General features: G+C 65.8%; 3 protein-coding genes across 3 annotated transcripts; 2 read left to right on the top strand and 1 right to left on the bottom strand.

The window, feature by feature from the left end:
• Nucleotides 1-217: 217 nt before the first annotated feature.
• Nucleotides 218-7,946, top strand: EMIHUDRAFT_119707 (hypothetical protein; the record flags this gene model as incomplete). The annotated part of the gene is made up of 7 exons (XM_005766319.1): nt 218-988; nt 2,224-4,054; nt 4,503-5,026; nt 5,294-5,431; nt 5,683-5,970; nt 7,692-7,759; nt 7,847-7,946. The coding sequence occupies 7 exons, from the start codon at nt 218-220 to the stop codon at nt 7,944-7,946; spliced, it is 3,720 nt and encodes a 1,239-aa protein (XP_005766376.1).
• A 487-nt stretch (nt 7,947-8,433) lies between these two features.
• EMIHUDRAFT_445780 (hypothetical protein) lies at nt 8,434-9,775 on the bottom strand (the record flags this gene model as incomplete). The annotated part of the gene is made up of 4 exons (XM_005766318.1): nt 9,252-9,775; nt 9,061-9,129; nt 8,877-8,942; nt 8,434-8,677 (listed from the first exon to the last, which is right to left on the bottom strand). Coding segments are annotated over exons 1-4 (507 nt in total), but the record flags the coding sequence as incomplete, so codon positions are not given.
• A 4,060-nt stretch (nt 9,776-13,835) lies between these two features.
• Nucleotides 13,836-17,398, top strand: EMIHUDRAFT_459483 (hypothetical protein; the record flags this gene model as incomplete). Its single annotated transcript, XM_005766317.1, has 7 exons — nt 13,836-14,056; nt 14,157-14,276; nt 14,352-14,457; nt 14,575-14,776; nt 15,026-15,303; nt 15,732-16,007; nt 17,362-17,398. The coding sequence occupies exons 1-7, from the start codon at nt 13,852-13,854 to the stop codon at nt 17,396-17,398; spliced, it is 1,224 nt and encodes a 407-aa protein (XP_005766374.1). The 5' UTR covers nt 13,836-13,851.
• Nucleotides 17,399-18,975: the final 1,577 nt, after the last annotated feature.

Raw genomic sequence — 18,975 nt, 5'->3', positions numbered from 1 at the left:
CACGCGCGCTCGCATCACCTCAACACTCACACGCAAATCAAAGATGCGGCCAGCCGCGCCCCGTTCGAGTTTCTTCGATCAAAAGAGGGACGGCAGCGAATCTGGGCACAGCTCATGACGCCACACCGAGTTTTTAACCTAACAAGTAACATCAAACGATTTGAGCGCCGACTTCCAGGTAGTCGCTCGCCGCGCGTCGGGGGCTTCGTCGCCCAATATGTCGCTCATCGTGCCGGCTCCGCAAGTCGGCGGGCCGAATCGGTCCCGAGCTAAAGCCATCGGCATCGTCCTCCTCGTTGGCTCATGCTGGCTCGCCGCCACCCTCCTTCCTCGAGGCCGCGGCGGCAACAAGATCACTGCCCCTGCAGTGCTCGAGAAGTGGGGTGGTGGCATTGACAAGAACTCTGAGGAGTACAAGATTGCACGCTTCCTATTTGACGACATCCAGCATGTCCTCTGCCCCGGCCTCTGCGTGTTTGGCGTTTGTGCAGCGGCCGGATGCCCCGCGTTGATGGAGGCGGGGTGGTCGTCTCTGGATTCGGCGGAAAAGGTTGAGGTCGCGCCAATGCTTGGCGTTGTCGCCGGATATAACTGGAATATGACGGCCGACGCGTTCGGCGGACATTGCACACTGTCGATGGGTCTCGACGGTCTGCCTCACGCGCTGAGCTGCCTACCGGACGACGACGTGTACGGCAAAAAGAAACAGCTCGCTCATAAAGGGAGCATTGGCGAGCTCGGCCACGAGATCCCTCCGCCCCACCAGGCGGCGGCTGGCACGAAGGAGCCCTCCTTCCTCTTCGCGCGCGGCCTCTTTGCCTCCTTTCTCTCGGCCGGAATCGGCGCGGCGGTCACCAATCCGCTCGAGCTGGTCAAGGAATCATGTTATCCGGGCATATCGGTCAACTTCTCGCCAGCTCCTCTAAGCACGGACGGACGGAAAAACACCCCCCTTTTATGCCTGACCCTGGGCATGGCCTCTCTTGGGGTGAGCTGGGTTGGCCACCTCCGGGGCTGCAACTCGCACGGCGGGTCCGCATCCGGGCGAGCATCCGAGGCCCGCGGTTGTCCTTTCGCTGGGCGCGACCGCCATGGAGATCCACTGCACACAGATCAGTGTTTTTGGCGACTATTGCTCGCTCTCTGTGCAATCGCAACGCCAGAGGCCGTGCTTGGAGAATGGGTCGCGATGCTGCTGCGCCAGTGGATTGAGCCGCTCCGCAGGCTCCATCGGTGAGCTGCGGTGGCGCGCCGGCCGCTTCATGCATAGCTCTCGGGCGAGCTGCCGCAAACGCGTTTTCCGTCCGCCCGTTTCATCGAGTGGTAAAATGCAATCGAATTTGCCCGAATGGTAAGGTGCAACTTTTGCATTTGGTAAAAGTTGCCCGAGTGGTCAGTGGGGAAAAAACTAAAGCGGAAAGGTGGCCCCAAGAGCTAAAGGTCAACATCCCCTCCGGCTACGACAACGCGAACCTGATCTGGATTCTGGTCCTCACGGGGTTGACCCGTCTCCTCCAGATCGAGACGGACTTCATGGACGGCCGAGCAATATTGCTTTACTACTATTAATTGCTGCTTTTTGCACGGCTGAGCCCCCCCCCCCCCCTCCCCTGCGCTCATTCCCTGCCCTCTCCCACCACACACTCCGTCAGAGCCCCCTCCCCTCTTGCACAACAGGAATTCTGACAATTAACCAGTGCAGGGAAATACGAAACGAAAATTGATGGGCTTGCCCATCCCGGAGTGGTTCGACCCCACATAAATCCGAGACGGTGACGGGATGCTGTCGTACGATGGTCTCAGGCCCAGTGAGGTAGTGCATCTGACTATCCCGGATCCTGCTGAACAAGCTCCTCTTGTAGCTCGATCGGTCACACCGCCATCGCCGTCGGGGAGAGGGGGGACGACACTGCTTCAGCAGCGTGCACCTCGATCCTGTACCGTGTTTGTTATGACCCCCCCCAATGAACACACCAGTGAGGGAGGGCGAGACGATCGAGGGGTCCCGTACCATGCGGAACCGACCCTATCCAGTGCTCAAGTGCTCAAGGAATTTCCAAATTACCATCGACCCGCCCGGCTACGACAAAACCGCGGCAAGCCAATTATACTTCAACAACCGCGGCAAGCCACGTCCCACCTTTGCGCACAAAAGTTCTTGGGTGGCGCGGCCCAGTCTTCACAACGAAGTGCGAGGCTTACATTCTCACCCCGGCGCGAAAGGCAACAACCGTCTACTACGGCGCGAAGAAAACCGGCTTCATGATCCGCGGCAGCCGCGTCGACCTGCTGGCCCAGGGGCGCGAGCAGCCGCCGCGCGACGCACTGGCGCGCCTCGGCATCTCGGTCGACGCCGGCGACGCCGGCGCGCTTCCCGAGCAGTCCGACTCAATCGAGTCGTCCCGGCTGCTGCTGCTGCACTGCATCCGCCGGCTGGGCGGCGGCCGCTCGCGGACGTCGGAGCTGGCTGCGACGCTGCGGTCGCGCCTCCTCTCCTCGCTGCGCGGCGACTCCATCGCCTGCCGCAACCGCGCCCTCTTCCTGGTGGGTGTCCTCTCGGGCGACGGCGACTGCGCAGCGGCGCTGGCCAGCGCGGGCGCGGTCGGCGAGCTGTGCGATCTGCTGCGGCAGGGCGCGCCGCGCGCGCCATCTCTGATCGAGCGCCAGTGGGCCCTCGTCTCGCTCAGCCACCTCGCTGGCGCCGCCCCGGGCCACGCCCGGCTCTTTGTCAAGGCGCGAGCCGGCGAGCTGCTGGCGGAGACGCTCCGCAGCTGCGCGTCGCAGCTCGGCGCCTCGCAGCCTGGCGCTCCGCACCTCGGTGCGCGCGAGGCGCCCACGGCGGCGGAGGCCTGCTCAGGCGGGGAGGCGCCGTGCGCGACGTCGCCGGCGGCCGCTGCCTCTGGCAGGGAGGAGGCGGCGGTGGCGGCGGCGAGTGAGGCGGCAGCGGAGAGCGAGGCGGCGGCGGCGGCGAGCGGGGCGGCAGGGGGGTCCTCGGTGGAGGCGGCGGCAGTACCAGCGCAGGCGCAGGCGCAGGCGGGTAGTGGCGGCGGCGGCGGCGGCGGCAGTGGCGGCGGCGGCGGCGGTGGCGGCGGCGGCGGTGGCGGCGGCGGCGGCGGTGGCGGCGGGGCTAGCGGCGCGGGTGCGGCGTCTGCCTCGCAGAGCGGCGAGACGGACGCGGAGCGCGAGCGCGCGGCGTTGGGGCTGTGCTACGTCATCTCTGCGGTGGTGGCCAACCTCACCCTCGACCGGCAGGGCGCCAAGGAGGTGTCGACGAGCGGGCTGCTGTCGGCCCTCGTGCCACTGCTCCTCGCAAAGCGCGCCACCGGATCCCCGCGGCTCCTCAGCTATGACTCGGCCACACCTCTCGGCCACGGCCCGCCCTCTAGGCGCGCCACCGTCTCCCTGCCCTCGGCGCGGTGGCTCTGCACCCACAGCCGCACAGGGCTGCACAACGCCTCGCTCGGCGGCGGCGCCGCGCGCGCGATGCTCAACTTCGCCTACCGCGGGCACGAGACCGCGCGGATGCTCCTCTCCGTCGGCGCGCTGCCGCGGCTGCTGGCCTTGGAGGACACGCCCGAGGCGTCCGACAAGGTGCGCGAGATTGCGCAGCGAGCCGCTGCCTACTTGGCCGAGGTGTCGACGTACGTATCGCGCGCGGCGTCCTCGTGCAGCGGCGACGACGACGCCGACAACGCCGACAACGCGCCCGCCGACGGCGCGGAAAGCGCGCCGCCCGCGCCGTCGCCAGCGCCGCCTGTAGCCCCTCCGCCCGCGCAGCCACACGCGGCGGCGGCGGCGGCGGCGGATGTGGCGGCTGTGGCGGCGCCGACGGGCGCTGGCGGCGAAGCGGCGGAGGCGGAGGCTGAGGGAGAGGCGGAGAGAGTGGCCTTGCGCGGGAAGGAGGGTGGTCAGTCCGCCCCGTCGACGGCGGCGTCGCTCCTCCGCCGCAGCCTGACGCCGCCCGCCGAGGCGCTGCTCCAGGCGCCCCCGGGAGGGTGGGAGGCGCTGCGTTGCTCCCAATCCGCCGCTTCCGTCGCTACCGGCGGCGGCGGAGGTGCTGGCATTGGCGGCGATGGCGGCGACGCCACCAGCCGCAGCGGCGGAGACGGCGAGAGTGGCGGCGGCGGAGGAAGAAGCGGAAGCGGCGGCGGAGGAAGCGGCGGCGGCGGCGGCGGCGGCAGCCGCAAACGCCAGCGCGTGCAGGGCAGCGGCGCGCGGCGGCGGCGGCGGCGGCGCGGCCGTGGTAGCAGCGGGGACGGCGGCGAGGAGGCGGAGGCGATGTGTGAGTTCGAGTGCATCCTCGGCCGCCGCCTCAGCCGTTCGGGCGCCTCGGAATACCTCATCAAGTGGCGCGACCCGACCGGGGGAGGAGCGCTCACGCTGACGCACCACCCGCACATGCGCACCCCGCAGCCGCACACAGACACACATACTGACAGGCTAAGCGGGGCAACTCCCCGCACCACGACTCGACGTTTCAAGCCTCTCTCGTCCGGAGCTAGGCGCGTCCTGGGAGCCGGTGCACCACATTCACGACCCCGCGACGGTCGCCGCCTTCGACCGCGGCGCGGAGGCGGCCGGTCTGTACCCCGACTGGGCGTGGTCGCTCGACGCCGCGGGCGCCGGTTGGTCTTGCGTGCCGCTCGACATAGCCGCCGCCGCCGGCCGGCGGGGGAGGGAGGGCGGGTCGGCGCGGCGGGCGAGGCCGCGCACGCTCCCTCCCAACTGGCCGGCCGGGGTGGTCTACGCGCCCTTCCTGCTCTGGGTGGAGCCGGCGGTGGGTGGGGCGCGCGCCGACGCCGCCGACGCCGCCACCGACGCTGCCGGTTTGGCGTCGGCACGGATGGAGATGGCGCAGTGGCGGTGCATGGGCGGAGTCTCAATACAGCCGCTGCCGCCAAAGCACCCCGCCGCGGCGCCGGTGGGAGCGGCGGGCGTGTCGGCGGGCGCGTTCGGCCTCTTTGCCTCCGTCACCCTGCCGTGCGGAGCCGTGCTGGGCAACTACACCGGCCTTGTCAAGCCTCAGGTGAGAACCTTCTAGGAGCCATCGTGGAGCCTTCTAGGAGCCTTCTAGGAGCCTCCTAGCGGGAGCTTCACGCGGGAGCTTCTAGTGGAACCTCCTTGCTTTTAGCGTGAGCTTCTAGTGGAACCTCATTGCTTTTAGCGGGAGCTTCTAGTGGAACCTCCTTGCTTTTAGCGGGAGCTTCTAGTGGAACCTCCTTGGAGCCTTCAGTCTCCGCATTCGTGAGACGCAGTGGGTTGACTCTCGGCCCCACCCTTGTTGACACCGCAGCGCGCGTACGACACCTCGCGCTACCTGGTGGAGGTGTGCGAGCGGCGGACGGGGCGCCGGTTCGACATCGACGCGGCCAAGTACGGCAACGAGACGCGTTTCATCAACGACTACACGGGCATCGCGCCTCAGCCGAACGTGGCCTTCGTGCTGCACTACGCGGCTGGGGCCGGCGAAGTTGCCGTCTCGGTGGTGACGCAGCGGCTCATCCAGCCAGGCGATGCGGCCGAGAAGCGGCCGAGATGCGGCCAGTATGAGGCCGGTATGCGGCCGAGATGTCGGTATGCGGCCGGTATGCGGTTGGTTAGCCGAGACGTGGGTGAGGTCTAGCCGAGCGTGCAGCAGCTCGCTGCGCGACTGATGCTTGCCCGCGGCTGTGGACAGGCGAGGAGCTGCTCGTTGACTACGGCTGCCAGTTCTGGCTGGATGAGAGCGCAGAGGAGAGCGCGGGGAGCAGCCCGGGCTCGAGCCGCAGCCGCAGCCCACCGCCGCCCGGACAAGCAGTGGCGATGGACACGGCTGAGGTGGAGGCGGAGGCGGAGACAGAGACGGCGGCGGAGGCGAACGCGGCGGCGTCAGTTGCGACATTCGCAGACGCAGCGGCGACGATTGCGGAGACGGGGGCATCGGACGAGGCCGTGCAGATCGAGGTAGAGGAGGAGGCCGAGGAGGAGGAGGTGAGGGGGGAGGAGGAGGAGGGGGCGGCGGCAGAGGCAGCGGCGGGGATGGAGGCGCCGGAGGGGGAGGCGCTGCCGCTGGTGGGACGGGAGGCTCCACAGCGAGGCGGGGGAGCCACGGCTGGCGGCCGTCCTGCCGCGGCGCGCCCGCCGGACGGCGCCTCTCGTTTTACGCGAGAGCGCAGGGCGCCGCAGGTCTTCCTCGCCGAGCCGGCGCCGCCGCCGAGAGCACTCGCTTCCGCTGCTCGCGCGGCAGCCGCATCTGGGGGCTAGGGTTTCCGAGCGCCGTAACGCCGCCGTAGTAAAATTCTTTTGCTCCCACCGGAACCGCCTAGCGCCTGGGCTGTCCCATAGCGCGCGCCGCGCGAGCGCGAGCGCGACTAGGTCCAGCCCTGGGTGAGCCGGGTTGTGACCATTTGGCGATATTCCGCGGCTTACTGGGTCCCTGAGCCGCTCCCCGTGTGCGATTCTTGTGGCCCAGGCATGGTACTGATAGTAAACGGGTCAGAACCGGCCAAACACAGGCTACAGCCCCACACACGCGCCCGCCATAGCTCCTGGAGAGCATGCCCATGCGCGAGTGACGCGCTACAAGCCGCGAGAGTGGCATCAGAGGCAGGAACGACGTGCTCTTGCTGCACCTCGCAGCTGCACCAAGTGTGCTCGCAGTGTATGCCACGGCCGCCGCCTGCGGCATTGCTCTCGTGCAGCTAGGCGACGCAGGTCCATCAGCAGGGCTCATCCAATGCGAGCGCACATGTGCGTAGCCGCGGGCAGGTGGCAGTGCACAGCCGCACACCGGCTGTGGCGGCTCGAATGCCCCCGGCAGCAATGCTGGTCATTAACTTGCGTATTGGGGCCGCAGCAGACTGCTGCTGTGGCAATAGCAGCAGCCTGCTGCTGCCTGATTCAGTCAAGCCAGCGGTGCAGCGAGGCGTGCAGAATTCGCGCGGTTTGGTACCTCCTGAGGCTGAGCGCGTTCAGACCCGGTGACCGGAGTTGGATGGTTCGATGGAGCTCGGCGAGCTCCATCGAACCATCCATGGCCGGACGGCGGAGCGTGAGGTGGCGAGCGGAGAGATGTACCGCAAGACGAGAAAACACGGATCTGACGCGATGTCACAAAGTCGACGAGAAGCTCTGCGCTCATCATCCGCGCGTCCGACGGTCTCCCCTCCAGAAAGCGGCTAAACGCACGGAACGCGACAGCAACGGGCCGAATGCGTTTTCATAGTGGGCGCCTTCGGCGCCTCGCCCATGCGGCGCACCGCCGCTCCTCCCTCGCTCGCCCTGACCAGTTCGTAAAGCTGATCCACCCTCGCACGCGAGTTTGCAAGCGCGTTGTCGGCACCCTCCAGCGCAACCCTATCTGCGCTCGGTTCATCAGATGCGAGCAGCGCCTGCAGCCCCTCGCCATCCGTCAAAAGCTGGAGGGCAACGTCGACGGCGGCCTCCTGCATGATCGTCTCGTCGTCGCCAGTGGCTGGGTCTTCTGGCTCCGACCGGACGGCTCCAACGCCCAGCATCTGAGACATGAACGCGAGGTCAAATTCTGGCACGTACGGCGTAGTGAACGGCGCTACTTGGGCCGCGTGCTTGCGCCGCCCTTATCCACAGCGTCTCTTCAACGATGCGTGTTGCAAACAGGCACGCCGTTCAGCAGCCCACCGACGGGCCGCTACTACGCCGAATTCTGGCCGCTCGGCGCTTTTGACATGCAGGTTGACCCGGTGTCGGGGCCCGAGGACCGCATTACGATGGAGCAGATGTACAGGCAAGGAGCCATTCGGTGCGCCGCCGGGGAGCGAGTCGGGAAGCATCACACCATCCCGCCCGGAAACGGCGTGGAAGCACTCACGCGGGTGCTATCGAATAGGACTGACTGGGACTGCAGCCACGGAGGAGTGGAGCTCACGTACCGCACCATCTGCGACCCAATCGAGAAGTTCCCGCCCGGCCGCGACCTGAGGCCGTAAGAGGTTGCGTCTCAAAGTCTCACGAAGGCAAATGGTCCAGGCGCGCTCTCTCTCTTCCGGACCAGATTTGCTTTTGCATAAGGTTAATATGCGTATACGAAGAACAAACTCGAGCCCGCGAGTACAACACAGTCACACACACACACACACACACACACACACACACACACACACACACACACACACACACACACACACACACACACACACACACACACACACACACACACACACACACACACACACACACACACACACACACACAGAGTGTGGCGTGTCGTGCCACGTGCGTCTCATGCCCTGCAACGATTCTCATGCCCACACAGAAAGGACCAAAATGATGTACAAAGTTGCTGAGGCCTCTGGCAAGCAGTTTACTATGTAAACCCAATTTTGGTGTTTATAACATTTTTGGCTGGCCGCCTGGCAGCGGGGGGCCAGCCCCCGCCATGGGCCCCGCCGGCTGCGCACGGAAAATCTCCTAAGTCGATTTGTACCGGATTTTGAAGATTTTGGCAAAAGTGCGAAACCGAAAATGGCGTTTAAATTTGCGCACCTGCTGTCCGCCGCCTGCGGCGGCGCTGCGCGCCAGCGCGCGCTGCGCGCGCGTTTTTGTTTGGGGTGCAGCGGCGCTGCGCGCCGCCGTAGGGGCGCCTGGGGGGGGCCTGCACAAAGGATGCGAGCTCGAGCACATCGACGCAATCGACGGCGGCATCGAGGAGGGGATCAACCTGGGTGGGGGTGGGGGATGGGTGGGGTGGGGTGTTTTGGGGGGGGGGGGGGGTCTGGGGGGAAAAGGGGGGGGGGGGGAACCTTTGGGTCACGTGACCAGCAACGGTCACATGACCAACGGCGTGCGGCGTGGACGTGCGCGTGCGGCGGCGCGGGCGCGAGCACGCGGGGCACGTGGGCGGCGGCCGGCGCGAGCACCTACGGCGCGGCGGGCGGCGCGGCGGGGCCACCGACGCCCGCGCCGAGCACGGGGCCCTGCCCGACCTGCGGTGGGAGGGGAGGTGGGTCGGACGAGCACGCGGGCTAGGCGCGCGGCTTGTGTCGTGCGTGCGCGCGTGCGCGCGAGGAGAGGAAGGGGGCGGTGCGGCGGGGAGGGGGATACCTGGGGCGGCGGGGCAAAGGGCGCGGGCGCGCCGCCGAGCACGCCGGCAACGCCCGCCGGCTGCGGCACCTGCCGGACAGTAGGGGGGGGGAGCGTGGCGTGGGGCAGAGGGGAGCGAGGAGGGGCGAGGCGACACAGGACGAGCGCGCGCGTGCGCGCACGTGGGCGGGCGGCGGGCGGCGGGCACGCACCTGGAAGGGCACGAGAGGCACGAGAGGCCCCAGAGTCGAGTGCTGCACCGAGTTGACGTTGGCGCCGTGCTCGAGCAGGAGAGCCGCCGGCGGCGCGAAGTGCAGTCGGTCAGCCGGCGCCGGTCCATCGCATGCCGCTGGCGCCGGGCCGTGCGATCAGTCGAGTGAAGGGTTGGCTAGCCTTGCCGTTCAAGATGAAGCCCGCCATGTCGGCATCGGCTGCTGCACGTTGAAGGAACTGGGCGGCCGAGCCGACGACGGGCACGATCCGCTTGCTCTCCTTGTGCTGCAGCCACGGTAGCTCGCGCAGCATCCGCCAGCCGTCCTTGCAAAGGTAGCCAACGACGCCTCGCGAACCCTCGCCGACCAGCTCGAGCATGTTGTTGTAGGTCGGTTTGGTGTTCTTGCCGAACATCTGCGACAGCGCGGACCTGCCCGCGACCACGTGGACGACGCCCGCCGAGTCCACGAGCGTCCATGATGGCTCCAGCGCCATGATCGACGCGGATCTTCGAGGTGTTCAACAGAGCTTGGCAACCTTAGTGGCCGCAGGCCACACGCCCGTAGGGCGTGAACTCGTCGCGCGCGTAAGCGCGCGAAGAAAATTTTCAGAGATAAGTACGTACTTACCCTGGGGAAGGCCTTGTTTTCACGTCCTTAGCGAGTGATGCAATCACGTTCTTGTTTTGCCCAAAACAAGACCGTACTCGCACGTTCTTATTGGCTGTGGCAAAGACACGCTCCGCCTCCTTCGCCGTCGCCAGCGGCGCTGCACCATGCAGGCGTACTTTCCGCCCGCCGATGCAGCGGCGCCCGCGGCCGCCGGCGCGGGCGAGGCGGCAGACGGCTCTGACCAGCGGACAGCGGCACTACCCGCGGGCGCGCCGGCGCCGCCGCAGGCGGCTGCGTCCGGCCCCGAGGTGGCAATGCCGTCGTACCAGCCGTGGAAGCAGTCCCGGCCGGAGTGGAAAGGCTGCACTGCAGAGCAGTGGGCCGCCTCCCGCTGCAAGACCGACGACTACATCGCACCCACGATGCCCAAGGGTTCTGCGCCCGGCAAGATGTGGTCCTTTGGCGTCTGCCAAAAGGGGGCGGCTGTTGGTACGAAGCAGTGGTCGGCGTGGGAGGGTGGGGTGGGTGCGCCGTGGGTGCGCTGTTTGTGTACATCTTAACAAGTGCTCCGAGCGCTTAACTATAATTCTTTTTTGCACGAGGCAGCTTCTTTTTCTCAAGAACGTAAAATCACGACCGTACAATCATTTGCCGCGTGTCTTCGAGCGACAGTTTGGCCCAACCATGTCTGGCCCTCGAAGGTCTGCTTGGTTCTTGCGGCATCAGGCGGCCATGATCGAGGACCGCCAGTCGAAGACGCTGCTGACTGACGAGACCGTGCAGCGGCTGCGGGCGCAGCGGCAGCGGCAGTGGCAGAAGGTGGCGGCAGACTTCAACAAGCGCCTGGATGAAGCGAATGAGCGCGCGGACGCATCAATCGCAGCGTGGCTCGCGGCTCACAAGGAGCGCGTCGCGCTCGGCATGACGACCGACGGTGGGACCACGACCGACCACTGCGACACCGAAGGTATGACCGAGGAGGTCGCGGCCGAGAACGCGCCGCTGGTGAACGGCCAGGGATACGTTTGGGCCGAGGGCTACGGCGGCCGCCCCGGCTGGGTTCTCTGCGTAGATTAGGGCCAGGATAGGGCCAGGAGCCGCCGACGTCCGGCGCGAGGACCGGCTATTGCGCACAGAAGCGAGCGGAGCGAGCCGAAGAGAAAATTTGAGGGATAAGGTCGTACTTGCATGTATGTACGTCCCTGTTTTGACAGTACGTACGTAGTGTCTGAAGTACGTCCGTGATTGAGCTGAGGCGCACGTACGCGAGGGGCGCTGGCGTGTCGTCAGCAAGGTCGTGTGGGCTGGGGGCATTTCCGCCCACGTTCTTGCAATACGTACTTGATTTCACGGTCGTGAAAGCAAGGTTGCCAAGCTCTGGTGTTCAAGCGGGCGCCGGTAGATCTTCGAGGTGTTCACGCGGATCTTCGAGGTGTTCGAGCGGCGGTGGAAATGACTTTCCTCATCAGCGAACCTCCGCCCAGCAAAAACTCAGGACCCGCTGACGGTGACAATCGTTGATGCCCTGCTCTCGAATGCCCGGTGGTCTTCCTTTTCTTCTTCCTTATTCCCCGAGAGAGTCTCGAGAAATCCGGGATGTTTCCGCCGGGAGTCGTTCCCAGCCGGAGTTGTGCGGCGGTGCCGGTGCGCGGTGGGAACATTTCTTCCTCGCACTCACAAATTCTTCCTCGCTCCGATGGTGTGCCGGTGTGTGTCTTGCGGACTGGCCCACCGTACGGAATTCTTCTTCTGGTGGTCGAGCGGGTGGGCGCGAAGGCCGGGCGAGGCGGCTGGCGTCGTGAGATGGGGGAGGGGCAGGCGGCGGCCGCGGCAATCCTTCTTCTGTGTCAGCGTTTGTCAGTCGTCCTCCACACCGCTGTGGCGTGGCAGACGGTGAACGAGCTAGCGTGCGGGGAGAGCGGCATTGTGCATGGTGCGGAGTGCATTGCCGTTCTTAACGGAGTCGCTTAGGCGGCTCCGCTGGTGAGCCGGTGTGTGTGCCAGTCCGCGCCAGTCCGCGCCCTTGTCGTGCCAATAAATAAAACGGACACACCAAACAAGGGGAGGGAGAAGGACAGGGTCCCCACCTGCGCGAGCAGGATCTTGTAAGGACGATCAGGGACACAGGGGAACGGGAGCGGGGAGCGCATCGCGACACGGAGGGGGGCAGGGCAGCGTTCACCCACACGACAGGGTCCCAGGGATTCCCCTCTCGTATAGGACAAAGTTGCACCCGGCGGCACGGGGGCAGGCGCGGGCCTCCTACTGGTTGCGCTCTCCTAGTTCTCCTGCTACTGACAAAAAGGACAGCGACAGGGTCGCAGCACGGTGGACTCCCTATTCCACTGGCGATCTCTCTCGAAGGGGGAGGGGCTGTGTGTCTGTGTATGTGTGTGTGTGCATGTGTGTGTGTGCATGTGTGCATGTGTGTGTGTGTGTGTGTGTGTGTGTGTGTGTGTGTGCGTGTGTGTGTGTGTGCCTTTGTCGTGCCAGTGTGAGAGAGGCGCACTTGGAGCACTTGGAGTGCAGTCGGCAACCTCACATCCAGGGCCGGGGAGCTAAGAAGCGCACCCCGCGAGCCGGATGATCGGCATCGGGCTACGGGCTAGAGAGCCCTGACCCCTAGCTAGGGGGGGTGCGCATGCGCAGGGAAAGGGCCGTAAAGTAAACACGGGTCTCCGAGGGTTGGCCCCGCGTACCGGGTTTCCCCTTAACTGCAGGACGCCCCCTCTACTCGGAGCTAATGAATGAACACCACACTGCACGCCTCACACCTGCCCGCTGTGTTTTCTTCCTTTTTCGGCCCAATAAGAATTCTTTCTGCGTTCTTAACGGAGTCGCTTAGGCGGCTCCGGTGGTGTGCCTGTGATAGTACTAGCACGCGCCAGTTCGCACCTGTGTCGAGCCTGTCGGCTGCGAGAGAGACTTCTGTTGTTTAGTGAGTGAGTATTCTTGATACGAAACCACGACGACACACACACACAGGTAGGTAGGTAGGTAGTAAGGTGAAGACAGCCAGGCTCGGACTGGACACCAACGCGGTATGGGTGGACGCTAGACAGATGATGACGACACGCACGAGCGACACACAGACACAAACAAGCTCACAAGACACACAGCCAGCTGGCTGCCACACACCCTGAGTCGGCGTACACATAACTCAGGACCACATCCTCCCTGTCGCCCCCCCCAGCACTCCACGGTGCCAAGGGCACAAACAAGGGCACAACTCAAACAACAGACGACAGGAAGTGATATGTGAGGCTAGAGCAGCATGCTCCACCTCTAGCAATCTCACCGGCCTGCGAGGCACGGACGAGACCGTATGTGGGGTCTAGTGAAGTGTCTATGGACGCGCTCCTCATGGGCTAGCTGCCTGCAGCTAGCCCTTCTCGCACTCACGGGCAGTGACAATTCAATGGGTGAGTGTTTGCGAGCAGAGGCGCGTGGGCTAAATCTAGGCCGCACGTCGTGGCACTATGGCGAAGTTAGACGTGCGGCCGCAGCGCGCCCGCCGCAGGCTCGGCGGTGCGCGCGTGTTAGCGAGAAAGTTGCGGGTAGAGCCATGCCCGACTTTTCGAAGGTGAGGCCTCTGCGACGAGTGCCAGCCGCGCTGCGGAGCCACACCTTTCGAGCCGCGTCCCGTCAGCACTGTCCCCGAGTGGTCCCGCCTCGGCGGCACACACTCTCGACCAGGACAGTCCCGCCAACGGAAACGTGTCGCGCGCCGGCGACGATTGCGGCGTGGTCGTTGTGAAGCGAAGTTGGCACGACCACCGGCCTGCTTCGCAGACCGGGCAAGGACTGCACACACGAGGTTTGTTAATTCTTTCTGCGCGCAGCCCCAAAATTCTTTCTGCGTCATGGCTGACGAGCTGGCTGTCGAACTAGTCATAGGAGCTGCCGTGCCGACGAACGCCGTGTCTGTCCGCCTCCGTGCGCCATGTCTCCGTCGTCGGGCTGCTCGAATGAGAAGCCGCAAGCCTCGATGAGCGTCTGCAATCTCACCGCCAATATCGCAAACTCGATCGTTGGCTTTGCCGTGCTGACGCTGCCGACAGGGATGGAGCGGCTGTCTGACAACGGGATGGCGACCTCCGAGGCGCTCGGCGTCGGCGTCGTCCTGCTGCTGGTTTTCGGGACGCTCAACGCGTGGACGTTTACCCTCATTGCCGAGGCTTGCGAGCGGACAGGCGTGCCACAGCCCGCGTTCTCTCTGACCTTTTGCGCCATCATCCACTCGCGGCAGCCGAGGCGCCGGCCCGTTCCAAGAGCCTTCGTCGCATCCCACAGGGACCTGCTCGTATACGGCGGCGTGGCAGAAAACGCTCGGGCCGCGTACTGCGTGGCTGGTCTCGTCGAGCACGCTGCTGATCAGCTTCAACAATGCGGTCATCTGCCAGTCCATCATTGGCGCGCGCGCACCACACGAAGCAGCTCCCGCGTTCGTCTCCCCGGCGGAGAAGTACGCATGACACGCCCCCGCAGGCGTCTGCTTGACAGACTTGATCGGCTTCTTCCTCGAGCAGCCAGAGGAGCTGCCGCGGCTGCGCATCCAGCTGCTCGTGGTCGTCGCCGTCCTCTTACCGCTCTGGTGCCCATCCTCGCCTCAGCACTCCCTCTCTGCGTCCACGATGCTGCTGCCGAGACTAGCCTCCTCCCACCGCGGTTCCTGTCGTCCTCACCTCGCCTCCCACCCCGCGCCGATCAGCCTTTTGCCTTCCCTCAAGCCGCTCTCTGCCGCGTCGACCTTTGGCCTCGCTGGAACAGCGACGACAGCAGCGACGATGGCCGCGCGTGCTCTCGACACGTCCTACGGGCCCGAGGGCAAGTTTTTCGAGGTTGTGCAGTGGGTCCCCACCTTCGAGCAGCGCGCGGCAGACCCTGAGGGCGAGATCGCCGGTCTAGCCGCGGTGCGGAGACGAGTAGAGGAACGGGCACACTCTCTGAGAGACGCACGACAGACACGGCGGAGGCATGCACTCCATCGGAGTTGCGACTCCGCCGGGACGGACCGCCGATCACTCCCCGGCCCGGCCGTGGTGCCTCGGTGCGGTGCACGCCGAGAGGTGGTCGCGGCGCGTTGACCGCCGTGCGCATACTCGCGGTCAGGTCGCGCCGAGCTAGGAACCTTCTAGGAACCTTCTAGGAACCTTCGTCAGGTCGCGCCGAGCGCGAGCAGCGTGGCCTTCTTCCTCTCGCTCGCATCGAGCGCGTACCTGGCACACTTCAACGCGCCGCTCATGTACGCAGAGACGCGCCCCGACCGACACGGCTCGCGCCTCGCCCCTTTCCGCGCTGCCGCCGCCATCGCCTTCTCTGCTGCAGCTGCGCTCTTCATCAGCATCGGGGGCGCCGGGTTCGCTACCTTTGGCGAGGCGGTGCAGGCGCTTGTCATCAACAACTACGCTGCTGCCGACCCGCTTGCCGCGATCGCCCGGTGCGGGGCTCCCTCCCGCCCCTCGAGTGTGTCAGCAGTAGCGCAAGAATGCACAGCCTCCCCACCTCCCGGACTCGCGGCAACAACTCGGACTCTCCCCTCCCACCCTCCTCCGCCCTCCATGTCCCTCTCAGGTGCGGCCTCTTCCTGACCGTCCTCTTCGAGTTCCCGCTGCTGGAGCGCCCCTTTCGCCTCACCCTCGCGGAACAGCTCGGCAACCCTAACCCTAACCCTAACCCTAACCCTAACCCTAACCCTTTCGCCTCACCCTCGCGGAACAGCTCGGCAACCCTAACCCTAACCCTAACCCTAACCCTAACCCTAACCCTTTCGCCTCACCCTCGCGGAACAGCTCGGCAATTCGCGCTTCGGCAGGCAAGTGGGCGCGCCGCCCCGCCCCGCTCTCGACCGCCCGTGCACCGACCAAGCGTAGGCAGCTCGAGCGGCGGCAAAGGTCGGATCCACGTCTTCCTCTCTCTCGGCGCCATCACCGCAGTCGCCTTGGCCGAGCCTCCCCTCGACCAGCTGGCGGCCCTGGGAGGCGCGACGGGTGGCTCCCTCCTCATCTACATCGCTCCCGCCCTGATGACGCTCCGCCTCGCGAGCCGTACCATCCTCCCGCGGTCGGAGAGCGGGAGCTTCATCATCGCCGCCGACATCGCCGCCGACACGGAAAGCGAGGCGCGTTCGGACGCGGCGCACGGGTACAGAGGGCCGGTCGCGGGCGCTTATGCAGCAGCGTTGTGGGCGATGGCGGCGATGGGGGTCGTACTTGCCGGCGCGGCGGCGTCTCGTCGCTCGCCCGCTGGGGCGAGAGAGCGGTGGAGAGCCTCTCGTCGCACCCGGTCAGATGCGCCGGGGCCGCGAGTGGCCGAGAGTGGCCAAGAGTGGCCGAGATTGGCCGAGATTGGCCGAGATGCAGCAGCGTCGGCGGAGAGGTGGGACGCTCGTGCATCCTCCCCTCCCCTCTCCTCCCCTCCCCTTTCCTCCTCTCCTCTCCTCTCCCCTCCTCTCCTCTCCTCCTGGCACCTCCCCTCCTCCCCCCCCTCCCCCCCCCCCCTTCTCCTCTCTCACCTCCTCCCCTCTCCCCTCTCCCCTCCCCTCTCCTCCCCTCTCCTCCACCCCTCCCCCTCTCCGTCTCCCCTCCTCTCCTCCCCTCGCTCCCGCTCAGAGATATGGGCGAGATATGGATTCATCAATACATCGTCAATTGATTGGTAGCCCCTCTAATTAGTTAACCAATGAATAGGCGCCTCGTCCGTGGAGCGAGATTAGCCGAGGTCCGCCGAGGCGAGGCGAGGCAAGCCTGCAATCCGTCGATAGAGACACGTTGGAAGGTGGGACGGGGGGAAGCCGAGGCTCGTCTAGGGGTCGGTTGACAGAGACAGTTTGGAAGGTCGGCCGAGTTCGGTGAGGCCGAGATTGCGTGAGATCACAGGGGCACGAGTGTGAGTGCCGGCCGGGTCAGCCGAGATGAGCGAGATGCCGAGATTAAGTCCGAGATACGCGGTGAGATTCGGCAAGGCTAGGCGAGAAGTAGGTCAGCCGAGGTCAGGCCAAGATCAGACCTCCGCCCAGATCCGCCCAGATCCGCCCAGATCCGCCCAGATCCGCCGAGATTGTCCGAGATTGTCCGAGATTTGTCCGAGATCGACCGAGATCGACCGAAGTCGAGATAAAATGATGTAACTTTGGTTTTTTCTCGCAGGTGCCGCCTCCTGCCCTCTGCCCGTCGCTCGTCGAGGCTGCTGCGGCGGCGACGCGCGCAGTGAGCGAGATTTGGCCGAGAGTGGCCGAGATTACAGAGCCTGCGGCGCCGGTTCGTGCACATTCGAAGCCGTCGGCGTCTGGCCCGCGCGCACGAGTCTGCACTCCTGCGTGCCGCGCGTCGCCACCGCCCACTCCACCGACCCGCGCGCTGGGCAGCACAGCGGCGGCCGTGTGCCCCTCCATGCGGGGCGACCGCCGCTGTGCTGCTACCTGGTCCGTGCTCTCTGTAGCGGCGTATATACTGAACGTAGTGGTCTGTCCCCCGGCCCGTCCAATTGGGCGACACAGAGAGATCAGAGTCGGGCTCGTGATTGTTCTAGCTTAGACCAATCTCTCTCTCTCTCTCTCTCGTCTGGACTCTCGTCGCGCGGTTTCGTAACACCGGGTCGTTGCGGCCCGGGGGGTAAAAAGAAAAGCATGTATCATAAAAAGGGAATGCAGTCCGGGGGGGGGGGGGGGGGCAAGCGGCAAGGCGCAAGCAGTGAGGTGTTGGCATGACCGCGAGGCGCTGCTTGTGGGCGGGCGTGCCGCGGTAAATAAACAAATAAACCCCGCCTTTCAGGTTTCTCCATTTTGGGGGATGAGCAAGTCGCTAAGGAACACTGTCGCTTCGCCCACACGTCGCGGATGGAAGGACGGTCGACGCAGAGGAGGGCGGGGCCTATCCCTGATGCGTACGCGGTGACAATGTCCCAAGCGGTCCTAGGGCGGCGCAAGTCCGACCTTACTGCCCACACGGCACGAATCCATCTCGCGACTCCCGGAGCGTTGCGGTTTGCGGCCCCGTTTCGCCGCGTGCGTCGGCGAAGGGCGTCCCGTGTGCTGGACGTTGTTGACGAAGGCACCACCTTCACGCTGGCATTCAATTGCGGCTAACGTGTGCCAAAAAGGGAAGCAGCCAGAGCCTGCGCGCAGATCCGTTCGAGGCAGCAGCACAAGCTCGTCTCTGTCCTAAAGACATACGGTAAGAGCAGGTGCCTAGAGCGAGAGGAGCTGCTCCCGCTCGCTTGCTCGGCCAACCGTCATCTCCGCTCGGTCTTGAAGTCCAGTAGTGGCCACCGGCCGGAGCCTACCACCTCATTGCCGTTTGGCAAGATAAGACGCAACATGCGCCACCATAGCTAAATTAACACATCAATCAATAGCCCGTCGGTCCAGAGCAATGCTGCTGTCGCCCGCCGCATCGATCCGGCTCGCAACCACTCTGGCGGCTGGATCGACTCCATCATTGACCGAATTGCCTCGCGCTCATCAAGGTGACAAGCTCCCATCGACGACAAGCGCGTAGAGATTCGGGGCAAGTTGGTAGGGGCTCACCTGGCCGTGAGCGGGCCGGCCGCCATCGCCGCTTCTCCTCTGCAGCGCCCTATCCCGACTGGCGGCGGCGCGAGCGCGCTGCGCCTCGGTCAACGCTGCCGTCGTCGGGGCGGCGGCGGAGCCTGGCCGCGCTGCTCCCGCCCCGGAGGCCGCCGCCGCCGCCTCGCGCGCCGCCGCCGCCGCCGCCGCCTCGGCTGCCCTGTCTTGCGCCGCCATGGCGCCGGCGGTGATGAAGGAGCCGGAGCGGGGCTGCCCGTGGCGCTGTTCCGGCGTGATGATTGGGCGGCGCGGACCCCCTTGCGGCGGTGGCGGCACAAACCCACCCAAGTGCGTCGGCCGGTGCGGCGGCGGCGCACAGAGGGGACGCAGGGGTGGACGGAGGGGTGGCGCAGACGCCCAGCGCGGGCGTGGCGGTGGCGGTGGCGGTGGCGGTGGCGGTGGGCGTCGCAGCCCTACGCGCTGGAGTGGGGTGGCGGCGGCGGCGGACGGTGCCGCCACGGCTGCGCTGCCCGCGCTGCAACTGCCAGCGCCGGTGCCAGCGCCGGTGCCAGCGCCGGTGCCCGAGAGAGAGAGAGAGATAGAGAT

This window comes from Emiliania huxleyi (assembly GCF_000372725.1).
Source record: "Emiliania huxleyi CCMP1516 unplaced genomic scaffold EMIHUscaffold_517, whole genome shotgun sequence".
Classification (NCBI taxonomy): Eukaryota; Haptophyta; order Isochrysidales; family Noelaerhabdaceae; genus Emiliania; species Emiliania huxleyi.
The sequence above is the reverse complement of the archived record's forward strand: the minus strand, read 5'-3'. Positions and strand labels throughout refer to the sequence as shown.